Source organism: Rhinolophus sinicus, chromosome 14 (assembly GCF_057876585.1).
Source record: "Rhinolophus sinicus isolate RSI-liver-muscle chromosome 14, RSI-T2T, whole genome shotgun sequence".
In the NCBI taxonomy this organism is placed as follows: domain Eukaryota; kingdom Metazoa; phylum Chordata; class Mammalia; order Chiroptera; family Rhinolophidae; genus Rhinolophus; species Rhinolophus sinicus.
In genome coordinates, this window is record NC_142514.1 from 3844326 (window position 1) to 3860131 (window position 15806).

General features: G+C 54.9%; 1 protein-coding gene across 4 annotated transcripts in view; it reads right to left on the reverse strand.

Moving 5' to 3' along the window:
- The window catches only part of ACOT7 (acyl-CoA thioesterase 7), a 92998-nt gene that overhangs the window by 60748 nt on the left and 16444 nt on the right, over nt 1-15806 (reverse strand). For 2 of the 4 annotated variants that reach the window (XM_019746775.3, XM_019746776.3), the window contains exon 2: nt 59-176. In XM_019746775.3, the coding sequence (XP_019602334.2) occupies nt 59-176 (118 nt within the window). Of the gene's footprint in view, nt 1-58; nt 177-10580; nt 10679-13552; nt 13688-15806 lie in introns of those variants that run through there. The other 2 variants (XM_074334181.2, XM_019746777.3) reach the window with 2 other exon arrangements.

A 15806-nucleotide genomic window follows, 5' to 3' on the forward strand; every position in this document is an offset into this window, starting at 1 on the left:
TCGCTTCCCGAGCCAGCACCATGGTACTGTGGTACCACTGAGGGTCCCCAACACTGACCCCGTTCTGGCTGTTACAGTGCCGGGTGCTGATGATGGCCCCCGCTTCCTCGATCATCTTCAGGATGGTTCCTCCGTGGACATTGCCGGCCACGTTGGCGTCATCTGGCCGCATGATCCTAGGCAGAGAGAGAAGCAGCAGAATGAGCTTCTGGGAAGGACGTCACTCGTGAAGAGTGACAAGCCGGGGAGAGGACAAGGTCCTCCAAAGGGACCCATGGCTCCCAGAGGAGGAGAAAGAATTTCCCCTGTGTTTGGTCCGGGTAGGGTGCTGATGTGACGGGCCAGACAAGGGGCTGCGGGGTCCTGTTCCCATGGGAGCGGAGGGCACAGAAGATGACCTGATCTTCCCCTGGAGCCTGGCCCGGGAGCAGGTGACAGTGGGGACCTTCGGAAAAGGCAGCAAGGTGCTGGCATGGCTGTGGGCTCTCCAAGGTCAAGGAGAACTAAAATGCCACATCATTTCCCCAAAGAGAAGAACCATGCCCTTGTCGCAGGCAGCCAGCACTAGGGAAGCTCCAAGAAGTTTCTGGAACCCCAACAAGCCAGTGTGGTACTCCTGCCGTGGGCAGCCCCGCAGGGCCTGGAACTTTCCCAGACAACCACCTGGCTCATGAAATCTGCCCACACAAACCTCAGTCCCAGAGATAGGTAACGAGCAATGACAGGCCATGGAACCTGGCCAACAGCACCCAGGACAGCACCCTCCACGGAGCTCCACTGTCCTCCGGGCCTGGCGTCTCCTACTGGCTCCATTCAGCAGCTCGGGGGGCCGTCAGGCGCAGGTTGGTCCTGGCTCCCGCTCTTACTAGCAGGGTGACCAGGGCAAGCTGCCCAAACTCGTTCCTCCACTTCGTTGTCTGTAACCCAGGTCTAACAGAAGCGCCAGTTTTCCTCGGGAGGACTAAATCACATAGCTCATGCGGATAGCCAGCTCAACGGCAGGGCCTGGCACACAGCTGTTACATAAATGTTCATCAGTAGTAATTTCCCTCTTTCCTAAGAGAGCCAACCTACTCCAAGGAAGGGCCGGGAGATGCTATTTTCTCGGAAAATGAACACCGACATCCAGGGTACCTCACAGCTGCCAGTATCTGTCGCCCATGCCCAAAGGTCGCTGTTCATCTTGGGGGAGATTTGGCTGCAAAATTCACAGCCCATTCAGGCCACCTGGCTGCTCGCCCTGCACCACTGGCTCAGGTGCAGCAGTGGCCAGTGCAGCCTCTCAGAGCTCAGGAAAGAAGCTTCACTTGGCTCCTCAAATGGTCATTTAAAAATACTTTTGAATTAACTCAAAATGGATGAAAGACTTGAACGTAAGCCCTGAAACCACAAAGCTCCTGGAAGAAAACACAGGCAGTAAGCTCCCTGATGCTGGTCTCGGCGATGATTGGTTTGGATTCGACACCAAGAAGCGAAGGCAAGGGAAGCAAAAATAAACCAATGGGACTCCAACAAACTCAAAAGCTTCTGCACAGCAAAGGAAACCATCAGCGAAACGAAAACACAACCTATAGAATGGGAGAAAATGTTTGCAAATCATGTTGATAAGGGGTTAATATCCAAAATATATAAAGAACTCATAAAACTCAACAGCAAAACAAACAATCCAATTTTAAAACGGGCAGAGAAACTAAATAGACCTTTTTCCAAAGAAGACATACAAATGGCCAATAAGTACAGGGCTCCACATCACTAATCATCAGGGAAAAGCAAATCAAAACCACCATGAGATATCTCCTCACTCCTGTCAGAATGGCTGTCATCCATAAATCGACAAACAAGTGTTGGCGAGGCTGTGGAGAAAAGGGAACCCTTGTGCACTGCTGGTGGGGTTGCAGATTGGTGCAGCCACTATGGAAAACAGTATGGAGGTTCCTCAAAAAATTGAACATAGACGGCCAGCCCGGTGGCTCAGGCGGTTAGAGCTCCATGCTCCTAACTCCGAAGGCTGCCGGTTGGATTCCCACATGGCCCAGTGGGCTCTCAACCACAAGGTTGCCAGTTCAACTCCTTGAGTCCCGCAAGGGATGGTGGGCAGCGCCCCCTGCAACTAAAATTGAACCTGGCACCTTGAGCTGAGCTGCCGCTGAGCTCCCAGATGGCTCAGTTGGTTGGAGTGCGTCCTCTCAACCACAAGTTGCCGGTTCGACTCCCACAACGGATGGTGGGCTGTGCCCCCTGCAACTAGCAATGGCAACTGGAGCTGAGCTGTACCCTCCACAACTAAGACTGAAAGAACAACAACTTGAAGCTGAACAGCGCCCTCCACAATTGAGATTGAAAGGACAACAACTTGACTTGGAAAAAAGGCCTGGAAGTACACACTGTTCCCCAATAAAGTCCTGTTCCCCTAAAAATAAAAAATTAAAAATAGAACTACCATGATCCACAATGCCACTTCTGGGTATTTATCCGAAGGAAATGAAATCACTACCTCACAAAGATACCTGCACCCGCATCTTCACTGCAGCATTACCCAGAATAGCCAAAATATGAAACTACTTAAGCATCCATCAATGGACGAATGGATAAAAATGTGGTACATATATACAATGGAATATTACTCGGCCATGAAAAACAAGGAAATCCTACCATTTGCAACAATATGGATGGACCTGGAAGGCATTAAGCTAAGTGATGTAAAACAGAAAGACAAATACTGCATTATCTCACTCATATGTGGAATCTGAAAAACCCCAAATCAAAGATACAGAGTGTAACAGATTGGTGGTTCCCAGAGGTGGGGCGGAATGGGTGAAGGGGGTCTTCAGACTTCCAGTTATAAAAGAAATGTGTCACGGGGATGTAATGTACAGCATGGCAACTACAGTTAACCATACTGAGTAGCTCTTAAAAGTTCTCATCACAAGAAAAAAAACTGTAACTGTGAGGTGATAGATGTTAACTAAACTAACTGTGATCATTAGCAACATACACATATGTCAAATCACGTCTACACCTAAGACTAATACCATGTTGTATGTCAATTACGTCTCAATAGAATCGAAAAAATATTTAAAATTTAAAAATATTTTTGAATTTAAAAAATTTAAGCTTATACTATTATGCTGGTTTTTTTTTTTTAACTTTAAGAGGTAGCCAAAGTAAATAACAAAACTACTATATCAACCTCTTATCCTTTGTATTTGTTTTCAACTTAGTAAGTAAAGAAGGCAGACGGTCCATTTCTGCATGCAGGCCAGTCCTCCTGGGGGCCCAGCTGCCATGCAGAGGCTGTGGAGGCAGCGACAGGGCAGGGCTGGGCGGGGAGAGCAGAGCCCCTGGGTTCCAGAGAGGTGAGGAATACAGGTCCGGCCTTTCCTAGGAGCACCAGAGCCTGCTTCTGTGCGAGCCTGATTTCCCTCTGTGGGCCTCGTTTGTCTGTCTGTAAAGTGGGGCTGTACAGTCCAGGTTGGCCCACGGCGTGGCTTGGGAACGAAGTGCAGACAAAGGGTCCCAGGGAGAGGGGGACATGCTTATATCAGCTAAGTGGCAATGAGGAAGGGAAGATAAGGAAGCAGCCTTTGAGATAGAATAGGGGGCAGTGCCTGAGACCTGAGACCGAGCCTGGAGCTCCCCCGCAACACCAGCGGTCCCCAGAGACCCCAAACCAACAACAACCAAGTGCCTCCAGGACCCTGGTACTCGCTGCTTTCCCAGGGGGAATAAATGCCAGGAGCTCCAGACTGCTCGCTCTCCAGCTGCAGGCTCACTGGGATGCTGGCGTCCCCCAGCCGACCTGGTCACCCTGGGTCCTGCACCAAGAAGTGTCCTAACTCCCCAAGTCGGCCGACCACCCAGGCACCCAATGCAGGCACAAACCTTCCCCCAGGACCTGATGCCAACCAATCACTCCGCAGTTACCATAAAAGCAGAGGGGGCCAGAGCCCCCCTCACTCACCCCTCCCCCTCGGCCCCAAATCAGATGCCTCCACTGCAGCCTCAGGTTGAGTCTTCCTTCATCCCACTGCCAAGCGATCCTCCGGCATCTGTTCCCTCCCCCCTGCTTTCCTCCTTCCTTTCCAACAGCTCAGGAACGGCTGGGCGGGGCTGTCCTCCAGGACCCCACAAACTGCCCGGCCACTTTGCCAGGTCCTTCTTCCTCACGTTCCCCAGAGCTCCCTCCCCGCAGCCCACAGCCCGGTCATCTCCAGGACGGCAGGAGGGCAAGCGGTGAGGGCAGCCAAAGGACGTGGCCCCTCATTCAAGCTTTTCCCATTTTAAATAAAGACACGCATGTGAAAAGTGTTTTGCTCCCATATTTTCTATTAAAAAAGAAAAGAAAACACAGCAACGGAGCAAGCACGATGCCCAGCAACCCCGACCACGGGTCTCCTGGTCAGGGAGGCAGCGGGGTGCAGGGCCTGGGACCCCTGGGCGTGCACGCTGACAGGGGCCTGGCAGACTGTAGCCATGCAGGAATGAATCCAGGGTGCCAAAGCTTCTGGATTTTCAGGAGAACCTGGAGATCCAGAGTTTAATGTGAAATCTCCTGAAACTGGAACGGCGGCACCTAATTTAACTGTGATTCAAGACCATGGGGACAGCTCAGGTGGGTGGAACAGGTGGTGGGTCTGACCCGGTCCTGGGGGAGCTATTTGTGACCAGTAGTCTCTCCCCCACCTCTCTCTGCCCCTTCACCCAGACCACCCTGTACTTCTTCCCCCTCCTTGGACTCCAGAAACCAGGGAAAGATGAGGGTCATCTTGGGGAGGCCTCCCTACATCCCGCCCACTCCCACGCCGTCCTCTCACTGGCCAGCGGTGTTGCCACCTTCCCATCCCAGGCCCACAACTTGGGCATGTGACTCATCCTCACCCTCCTCACCCTCCCAGACACGCAGTGGCCGACAGCCCCTCCCCTTCCATGCCAGCTGCTCATGCCCCAGACCACAGGATGAGCAGGCCAGGGCTGGGCCCAAGGCTAACGGAAGTGGGCACCCCCTTCCCTGCACCCCCCTGGAGTAGATACCAGTCTGATGACAAGAACTCTAACGAGGCCACCAAACCCAGGTCAAGGAGTCAGTCCCAGAAGGGGCGGCCACCCCACTTGAACTCGAATACTTCCCAGAGGAAGTGACACCTGGGCTGAGTTCTGAATAGTGAGCAGGGCTGGGGCAGGGGCCAGGGGCATTCCAGGGAGCGGGCAACTCAGGAGAAGGCCCCAAAGCCAGGAGAGCACGGTGAGTCCAGAGACAGGAGGCAGTCCCCCAAAGCCGGCCAGGGGCGCGCGCCCACGCGTGCGTCCATACTAGGGCTGGGGACAGAGGAGACAGTGCGGCAGGCAGTGTGCAGGGAGGCTGCTCCCGGGGTGGGTGGAGAGTGGGCTTCTACACTTACCTCTTGCTGCCTGGACCTACCTCACGCTCACCCTACTGCCCTAAGAGTGACTGTCTTAAGCAGGAGGGGTTGTCACTCCTCTGCTCAGTCCTTCCAGGTCCCCTCCTATCTGGAGAATAAAGATTCAAGTCCCTGGGGAGGCATCTGAAGTCCTCAGTGCTCTGCAGCTTTCCTGCCTCACCTCCCACTACCCGGGCGGGGTTCCGAGCTGCACCTGCCCAAACCAGGTCTGTAGGCCAGGACACCCGGACCCTCCCACGGCCCTGCCTGTGCCCATCGGTCCCAGCAACATCCGACCCCTCCTCTGTGAAGAAAGGGGGGGTGATCTACGAATGGGGGAGCTCAAGTGGATACAGTCTTACAGAGGGCAACGCCGCACTGTCCACCAAAACGCCCACGCACAGACGCGCTGACGGCAACGCCATGTGCAGGAATTTATCCTACAGATGTTCCCACCCACAATTAAACCAAATGTGTTCAAAATCACTCACTACAAAGCTGTTTATAATGCAGAAGACTGGCCACGTCCTAAACGTCCACCAATAAGGGACTAATTAGACTAAGTTATATCCACACCTGTGACAGTGCACAGCCTTGAGCACAAGGGAGGACTAGAGAAAAGCCGCAAAGCACAGGACAACGGGAGCCCAGTGACTACATCTGCAGGGCCAGTGCCGGCCATCTCTGGAGGGAGACATGCGTAAGTGGAAGCTTCTGCTGACCCTGGGGAAGGGAACCATCACTGAGATGCCTCCGAGCCTTTTGAATTTAAAACCGCTTCAACCTGTTTAAATAGATCAACAGTCAAAATTTCTTCAAAGCACAGCTCAAATGCACGTCCTCAGCAAGGCCTTCCGGGATCTCACCTCATCAGAGGCACTGTCCCCTGGACTGGCCAGCACTCAGCCCCAGGCCGCCTGCGGCAGGGGTTCTGGGGTCCAGCGTACCCTCTCTGCTGGACAGCACCGTGGGCAGCAGGGCGGGAGACACAGGGGAGTGGTGTGGTGGAGGAAAGGGCAGGCCGCAGCCAGCCTGAGGGCCACAGGCCCCTGCGTCCCTGGTCCGTGTTCTGTGTGCCCAGTCTCGCAGCTGCCACCCCGAGGGCCAGCCCTGTGCCCCCGTGCTCCCTGGGGCCCTCCTAAGGCTGAGCCAGTGTAGGCCCCACACTGAGACTTTGTACTGGATTCAACTATGTTCCCCAAAGAGATATGTTGAAGCCCTAACCCCTGGAACCTTGACGGTGACCATATTTGGAAATAGGGTCTTTGCAAATGTAATCAAGATGAGGTCATTAGGGCTCCATTCCAGTCTGACTGGTGTCCTGAGAAGAGGGAGATCTGGACACACAGGGGGAAGGCCAGATGACAGCAGAGGCAGAGACTGGAGTGAGGCTCTACCAGCCAAGAACCGCAGGAACGGCCAGCAGGCCCCTGGAGGTGGAGGACGCAGGAAGGCTCCTCCCCTGGAGCCTTCAGAGGGAGCACGGCCCTGCCGACACCTGGTTTGGGGGCTTGTGACCTCCAGACTGTGACAGCTTACATTTCTGCTGTTTTAAGCCACCCAGTTTTTGGTCATTTGTTACGGTGCCCCAAAAATTCATACAGACAGTGCCTCCTGCAGCCCCTGCCTCGGGGGACTGTGCTCCACCCCAGAGGCAGCATGAGTGGCGTGGGCCAGCCCCACACGGCCTGCTATGGTGGCTCCAACCGGACCCTGGCTCAGCTCCAGCTCCCCAAGCCCGGCCAACCCTTGCTGGGCCCCTGCGGGCTTTGGTGGCAGCGCCACAGGGTCTGACCCCTGCCTGCCTCTCCGCCACGCAGCGTGGGGCCAGCATTTCTGATTCTGACAGGAAAATGTCAGCGCTAAAATTAAACACTGCTGCTGAGTTCCATGGTAACTAGGGGTGGGGGCCTTGTTTGCTTTATCCGACAGTGCAAGCTAAACGCCCATCTGACGCAGACGGTGGCAGCAGCAAGCACAGCCAGTTTTCCATGACAGGTAAGTCCTCTCAAGGTTTCTGCCTGTGCCCCAAGCTGGGGCCCCGCAGGGCAGCAGCTCTAAGAGGGTGCTGGAAGCTCCCTGGACCTGTTCCTTCTGAATTTGGCTCCAACCAGAAAGGCAACAACAGACCCTCCCCACCCGCATCGCTGTGGAGCTGCAGGTGGCAGGCGGGGCTTCCTTGGAGCCCAGCACAGGGAGCAGTGCCTTGGCGGGAGTACCGAGGAGGTGGGACCTGAAGTGGGTTCTGAAGGGCCAGACAGGCAGGAAGAAGAGCTGGGGTGCCATTGCTGGTGGGAAAGGAGCTGCGGGCTTACCCCTAGGCGGGGTGTACCAGGAGGACCCCGTGGGGGGCAGGGCTCGTTCACACCAGGCAGCCTGGACCTCGGGGCCTGGAAGGCCAGGGTCAGGCACACATGAACACCCCACCTCTCTATGGGGGGCCTGACAGAAAGCAGCACTGCTTATCCTCTGCAGTTTGCTGCCTAAGAAGGTTGTAGCAAAGTTCCTTCAACCCCGAAGCCCCACCACATCCCCCAGAAGAGGCCGGGGTGTGAGAGCTAGCTGGCCCAGGAAAAAGTCCCTGGGGCCCTCCGAGACCCAGAGCTGGACAGCGGAATGCACGACAACCTCCACGTGCAGCCCAGTGACCAGCACCCACTGACCCCAAGAACCCAGGGCTCTGGGCTGAGGCAGGAAGCCCAGCAGTGCTCAGCTCAACCACAGAAAACCCACCTGCGTGACAAAGGCAAGACCTGAAAGAAAAGCAGGCGCCATCATCCTGGTGTCTCGGGTCAGGTGGGAGAGTGCCTCGCCTAGCTGCCTAACTCTTCCCAGCACCCATGATCTGACCTGCCAGGAAGCCAGGGGTCACCTGGAGGCTAGACCTCCTGTCCCGGCTTTGGTTAACCACCTAATGCCCAGGGTCAGCAAGAACTGGGCCAGGCAAGGGTACCCCGGCCGCATGAAGCCAGCCAGCATGCTGGACAGGCCGCCTCCCCTCTACCACCCCTTCACAGTGCCCCCACACAAGGGGTCCATGGCTGGAGGTAGCTGCTCTACTGAGAAGCCATGCCAGCGGGGACACCCCAGGTGCAGAGAGACAAGGGGGGCAGCTGCAGCTGGCATCAGCGAGTCAACCACCCTCCCCACCAAAAACATCATCCCAACTTCCTGGCATGCCTGGTGTAATGGGGGGCACCCTGGTTTCCTTGCCAATCTAAAGAGTCTACAAGAAGCCAGTTGTCATAAAAACCTCATTTTGTAGCTCATTATAAGGAAGAAGTAAATCTCTGAGCCCTTCCGCTGCCGCCATGAGATCAGGAAGTCACAGGGGCCACCTCTGAGAGGCCTCAGGAGATAAGCAGAGAGAGAAACGCCCACCCAACCCTTCTCCTGGTCTCAGCGAAGGCCTGGCCCCACACTGCAAGCCTTCCAGAGCTTTCTGAGAGGCAAACGGGTGAAGGGTCATGGGCTAGAGTGCAACTCACAGGGAGCGGTCCCCTCAGACACACAGCCCCTGCTTCCTGCTTAAAGGAGATGGCATCTGAAACTGTCCCCAAGGCCACCTCCCTGGGCTCTAAGGTCCAAGAGAAGAGGTTGGGCAGTGCCACCAGCTCCACCGGCCTCAGCTCTCCTCCAGCCGACACCTCCGCCCCCACAACCACACACACCTTCCCTTCCTCCTCCCCTCTCGGGAGCACACGCTGCCACAAGCAGCCCTGGTCCCCTCCCAGGGAGGCCTGCACACTTCTCCCTCGCCCCCCGCCTCCCTTTCCACGGGTGTTAGGAAGAAAACAGTCCAACAATCAGGTGGGTCCAGTGCAGGTGAGAGGGGGCTGGAGGTATTATGACCGTGGTTGTGCCCCAACACCACCCCCACTCAGGGCCCCCTCCCTGGGAAGCCTGCAGCCAGCAATGAAACTGAAAGTCCCCAGCTACTGCTCTGGGCACAGACTCGTCAATTAGGAGTGGTTACGGATAAATGAATGAAATTAGTCTGGGGCCCACTCGATCGAGGCTGTCCTTCCAAAAAACGGTGTCCTGGCTTGGCTCCTGGGCACTGCTCTACCCGTCCTGTGGGGCAGGGCTGGCAGGCATTGTTGCTAAGAGGTAAAGTTAGGACAGAGCACTAATTAGGCTGAGCAAGGCAGCCGGTCACTCTTGTTCAAGCAGACCCTTTATCAAAGGTTAAGGCACTTCTGCTTTTTAAACGGCCCCCAGTCTGAGGAATTCCTTAAATACAGAGAAGTTATTATTAACAGTGTAACTGGCATTGCCGCAAGTCTTCCCACATTTATGTAAAAAGAGAAAGAAAATTCCAGCCTAACCAACACCACAGTCCTGGTTCCACAGAGAGGCTGGTCCTGCCCCAACCCCAACCCAAGCCCAGTCCTGGTCAGATTGGAAGGAAAGTGGCAAGGCTGCCCTGGGCTCTGCCAGCCCGGGGAGCGAGTGGGTGCTTAGTGCCTAGAAGCCAGGAAGGGGAGGGGACTCTGAGGGGGTAACGGGACTGCCAACCATACCCAAGATGTCTACCTGAAGGGAAGTCAGGGCTGAGTGGGGCTGAAAACCTTCCCAAAGAGCCTTCTAAACCCACGCAGCCTGACAGGTCCCTCAGCCCCTCGGCTGCCCCCCACGAGTAGAAATGACCCATTTGCTGGCAGCCCCTTGGCTATTCCCGTAGGGCAGGGTCAGCCGTCCTGCTCACCGCTGTGACCCCAGGACCTGGCTCCATGCTGGGCACAGGGCAAAGCACCCTGAATACGAGTCAAGTGGGAGAGTGAGTTGGCAGAGGCCCCCACCCCGCCCTTGCCCACCCCCAGGCCAGCTGGGTGCTCAGGACCTTCGTGCACCTGGCCAGTGGCATGACTGGAACAGCGGGCTGCCCCTTCCCCCTGCCCAAAGAAGCCTAGTCCAGCTCCCCTGCCCTGGACCAAGAGGCCAAAGGTGCTGCCGCCGCGGACCACGCTGGGCACGGACACCACAAGGGGCTCTGGTGAGCCCCCAACGGGCCACCTGCTGGGTGTGGTCAAGTCCAGCTCTCACCTTCAGTGGACAAAAGACCCCCAAGGCCACAGGTCTACACACCTCGGCTCTTCCCATCCTGGCGTACCCGCCCAGGATCTCCCCCTATACCCCGGCCCCGGCCATGCCAGAGTTTTCTGACAGCTCCCAACTCACTGCTTGGCCTTCTCCCTATGACAGGCCTCCTCAGCTCGCTTCCTGAAGACTTTTAGGGACAAGCCTCGCCGAAGCATGAGCATGGTCTCTGCGGTGTCCGCTGGTCCCTGCCAAAACCACAGCCAGATGGGACCAGAGAGCGGCCTTGGCCCTGAAGCAGTGCCCTTTGTACTTGGCCCCTCCCTGCATCCACAACTTCCTAAGCAACCCTGGCTTCTCGCTCCCCTTGGCACCCTTGGCACCCCACCCACTCCAGCCCCACTATCACTCCAAATACTGCATGTGTGTGCCCTGACCTTTTAAAATCCTTTAAAATCATGGGTAATTGGAGTTGAAAGAGATTTTGGAAAAACTACCTGGTTCAAGCCCCAAGCTCCACCTGTGAGGAAAGCAGGAACAGACAAATAAGGAAGCTCACATGGGTTAGATCGGATACCACAGGGCAGCACACAGAGGGGGTGGCAGGAAGGAAGGCCAGCCAGACGGACATGCACCCTCCCCAGCTCACTGGGAAGCTCTGCTGTCCTTGCTGTCAAAACACCAACCAGGTGATGCAATGAACTGGATTAAAATGACTCACATATGTGCAGGAGAGCCAAGCAGAGTTTGCCCCACCAGGTTCTAAGTTATAGAAAGACCGGCCTAAAATACCACAAGACCGGCCTAAAGACACACCAGTCCTCACTGGAGCAAAAGGCAGAACCCTCAGTTGGATAAGAATTCTCTAAGTTAAGTCAACCAGCACCTGATACTAAGGATAGTAACATGCAGAAAAGAAAACAAATCCATGACGGAAAAAACACTATCTAGAGAAAATCTTTTCAACAAACCACAGAAATGAAAACCAAAATAAGGCGTCATTAGAGGGAAGACACTTTCGAGATTTGGAACAATCCACAAACTGGAAAAGGTCAAGTGCTGGAGCATCTCCTCCCTGCGCCTGTCCCACACCTGCCCAAGAAGCAGGACTACACCTGGGTTGTCCAGGACTAGAGCCAAGTACAAAGGCAGGAAGGGACGCAGACAGGGGCCTAAAACTCAAAAGATCAATCAGCCTAACTGATCAGCGCGCACTCGGACGAGAGGACGTGAGGGGAACGCTGAGTCCCTCTTCCTAGAGCGGGAAGCGAGTCACTCTGCTCCACACAAGCTCACCTCCCCGCCAGAGGAAGCTGGAAGGGGCCAAGACTTATATCCAGACCACATGAGAACGCCCACGGGTAAGAAAACAAACGACCCAATTTTTTTAAATGGGCGGAAGACCTGAACAGATACGTCCCCAAACGGGATACATGGGGGGCAGACATGCACATGAAAAGACACTCAGCGTCATTAGACATCAGGAAAACACAGATTAAACCCACAATGACTTGCCTCTACACACCACAGAATGACAAAGGTAAAAAGACTGACTGTACCAAGTGCTGGCGAGGACGAGGAGGAACTGGAAACGTCCCCCGCTGCTGCTGGAAACGCACAACGCAGGGCACTGTGGGAGAGTTTGGCAGCTCCACAGTCACAGCTACACCTACCGTGCCGTCCCACATGGCCCTCCTGTATGTACCAGAGGAAGCATATGTCCCCACAAAGACCGTACAGCTGACAATTGGACAACGCAGGGGTTGGGGCGCCGACCCACCGGCAGCCTTATATCCATCCATGCACCACTGAAGTCAGCGCTCGCATATGGGGCTTCCCGGGCACGGACTGACAACACTAGCAGACTGTCCACCGCAGTTCCTTGTCACAGCCTGAACTGGGGACAACCCAAATGCCACCCACACGAATGGACAAAGTGTGAAACACTACGCAGTAATAAAAAGGAACTCACACAACAGCATGGATGAGTCTCGAAATGACCATGCTGAGTGAAAAAGGCTAGACAAAACAGAGCACATTCTGTGTTTCCATTTTTATAAAATTCTAGACAATGTAAACTAATTTATAGCAATAGAAAGAGGCTAGGTGGCTGCCTGGGGTGAGGAGCCCAGACAGGGAATTATTATGGGACAGGAAGGGACCCAACGACAAAGAGTGTCCATTACCTTGGTTATGGTGATGGCTACACAGGTGACCATACCTCACACGTATCAAATTGCTCCTTTAAATTTGAGCAGTTATATAACTCCTACCCCAACGACGCTCCCACTGTTGCCTGTCGTGAATCCCAAGTTGTTGGCGAACGCCTTGGGTCTCGACTCCAGTCCTGACCCTGGGAGACTTTACTGGAACTCAACCCATTTCTCCAAGAGGTGGCGACAATGACAACGAAGTCCCCTCAGAGCTAAGCAGGTCCCTGTGCAGGGCAGAAGGTGCCCAAGCACCCAGCCACCAGCATTGTGCCCGAGGCCCCCAGAAAAGGCGGGAGGAAAGCCGCCAGGCTGCCCTTTGAGCCCCGGGTGTGCCCTCACTAAGAGCCCCACCTGCCCTGCACAGCCAGGCATCACTGTGGCACCGAGCAAAGGACTCGCAGTGAAGCCGCGGGTGGGCAGACGAGCAGGTCCTGAGTACTTCTCCACAGTAGCTGAGTTACAGGCCCGTGGTCCACAGTCACGCTGTGTCTCACCTGGACGGGCTTCCAGACTTTCCTGGGGGTAAGGAAGACACCCCCTGCAGACACTGGGCCTGAAGGCCTGTGGGGAGAAGCCAGATGTGACCATGAGGGGCCGAGGAGAGAGCAGAGCGACCCTCTCAGCCTCAAGAACCCCGGCCCCACTCAACACCCTGGGCATCCAGCCCGTTCTGTGGGCATCACCCACAGGTCACATCAGCAGGTGTCCCCAAGAGGTAGTGTGGAAATGCCCAGGGCCAGCTGGTCCAGGGAACCTGGCCTGGGTCCTAATCATGCCTCTGCCACACCTGCCATGTGCCCCTGTCATGGGGGGGTCTCTGGTCCTGCTCTCACACAAGAACGCAGGATGCGGTGAGGCCAAAAAGGAACACCCACAGAGCCACAGATAGGGGAGTCGTACCACTATATTCTCGATGGCGGCTGGTCGAGACACAAAAGCAAACCTCCGCCTGTACCCCAACGAGGTGTTTTCCTGCACCCCAGTCTCATTGGCGGCCGGGGAGACACAGGAAGTAGGATCCACACGCTCCTCAATCCACGATCCGCTCTTGCCAACCGCACTTGCTAACCATGTGATCTGCAATCCGCCGTCCGCTTCTCTGCCAACCAACCCCCTAACGCAGCCACGGCAGTTATATTAGTAGTTAATGGCTAACCAGTAACAGCTGATGGCCACCCAGCCACAGTGGATGGCCATCCAACAACCAAGCCAGCACTTTCCACGTGAGGCCGACAGCCTGGAAACTGCTCTCCAGGACTCTGTCCCCACAGCCCCTAAACATGTCACTGCACCTGCAGGGTGTTTCTTCACCTGTGACACGGAGGCTGAACACAGAGCTGAGAGTTCCTTGCGCTGTCGCACCTTACTTACAGTGTCTCCTAAACTCCTTGGATCTAGGAAAAGCCCCCGGCATGGCTGAGCTCCTGGGATGGGTCAGCTGAGGGAACCAACCAAGACACTGATAAGAGAGCAAAGACATGAGCCACAGACTGAAGAAAATATTTACAAAACACAAACCTGATAAAGAATTTGTATGTGAAATATGCAAAGATCTCTTAAAACTCAACAAACAACCCAATGTGAAAATGGGCAAAAGATCTGATCAGACACCAACCACATAAGGAAGACACAAGATGACAAATAAGTACAAGAAGGCCCAGTGTCGTACGGTCATTAGGAAACTGCAAATTCAAACCACCGCACACCTGTCAGGACGGCCAAAATCCAGACACTGACCCAGCAAATGCAGGTGAGGACGTGGAGCAGCAGGCATCTCGTCATTGCTGGTGGGGACGCACGTGGTGCAGCCATGTTGGAAGACCGTCTGGCATTTCCTTAGAAAAACTAAACATCCTCTTAATTATTTCTACTGTCTTCTATATTCCATTCATCATATAAAGATAAATGTCAAAATTTAGTAGGTACATGTAGCAATTAAAGCAAAATCCAAGTGAAAAAATTTATCATTGGGTATGGCTGCAGTAATGGTGCTATGTCTCAGGTGACAGGAGTCAGGTAGGCCACTGCAGGCTTGCTTGTGAGAGTCACCACCTCCAAGAGCCTGTATTTCGTGAGGCCCATGACAAGGTGAAGCCAGCCTGCCATCAAAGCAAGCACAGAATATCAATCAAACAAGATCTGGTTTCCTGAGAAACTAGGCACCAAAGGGCACAATTAAGCTGTTAAAGCTCTGAGTTCCAATATGACCACACCTAAGTTAACACAGCACCAGAACAGCAAGGAAACACACACAAAGAAAAGTGTCCCACTGACTGCAAACAATGACCACCACACTTGCTCATCCTATCAGTTACAAGGCTAAAGTTTCCACCTGCTAAGTGGAAACCCAAAAAGGTAACACAACACTCAGCTGGCTCAAGAAGAGGCTGGAATGCAAAGCCTAGGGGCTTTTCAACAGGTGGGGAGAGGGGGCAGCGTCTAGCTCCAGCATGCCCCCTGCCAGGAGCTGGGCTGTGCCAGGACATAGGTGGAGGGACCAGAAACCACACCAATGCATTCTCCAGCCCCCTTTCCTTGAATGACAGCAAACACACACACCGGTTGCCCTCCAGGCCCCACCAGACAGGGGCTGGGCACTGTAGGGCCCTTCTCCCAGCCCCGGGGGGCAGGGGAGAACTTATGGGCACGAGCCCAGCATTCGTGGCATCGGGGCACTCCCTTTCTGCTAGGCACGTCTGGCTCAAAGAAGCTCTCAGCCTCAAGCCGAGGTTGGGAGACACATCACACCTTAGACTTTTAATCCCACCATTTCATAACCCAAAGTAAGCAGCAGGCACTTCCAGGGCCGCCGCTGGCTGGAGCAGGCTCCATCACCTTTCCTCCCTTTAGCAGTACCTGCCCCTCCCAGGGCAGGTGATAAGGTACAGCTGGGAGACCTGGCTTCTCGTGCCCACTTAGGCAAGTCACGCCTGCCCCCCGTTTCCCCATCTGTAAAACAAAGGGGATTCCTGTGCCCCCTCCCTGAGCATAGAACGAGGGTGCAGGGTGCAGATGGGAGGCACAGTGAGTCTTAGAACACGAGTGCTGCTTCAAGGCACACAGCTGCTCCCAGACAGCTGTTTGGTCGGATACTCCATACCTCAACACATCAGAGGGTGAGAAAATGGGCTTTGCAAAAGCAATTCTTTCTCCC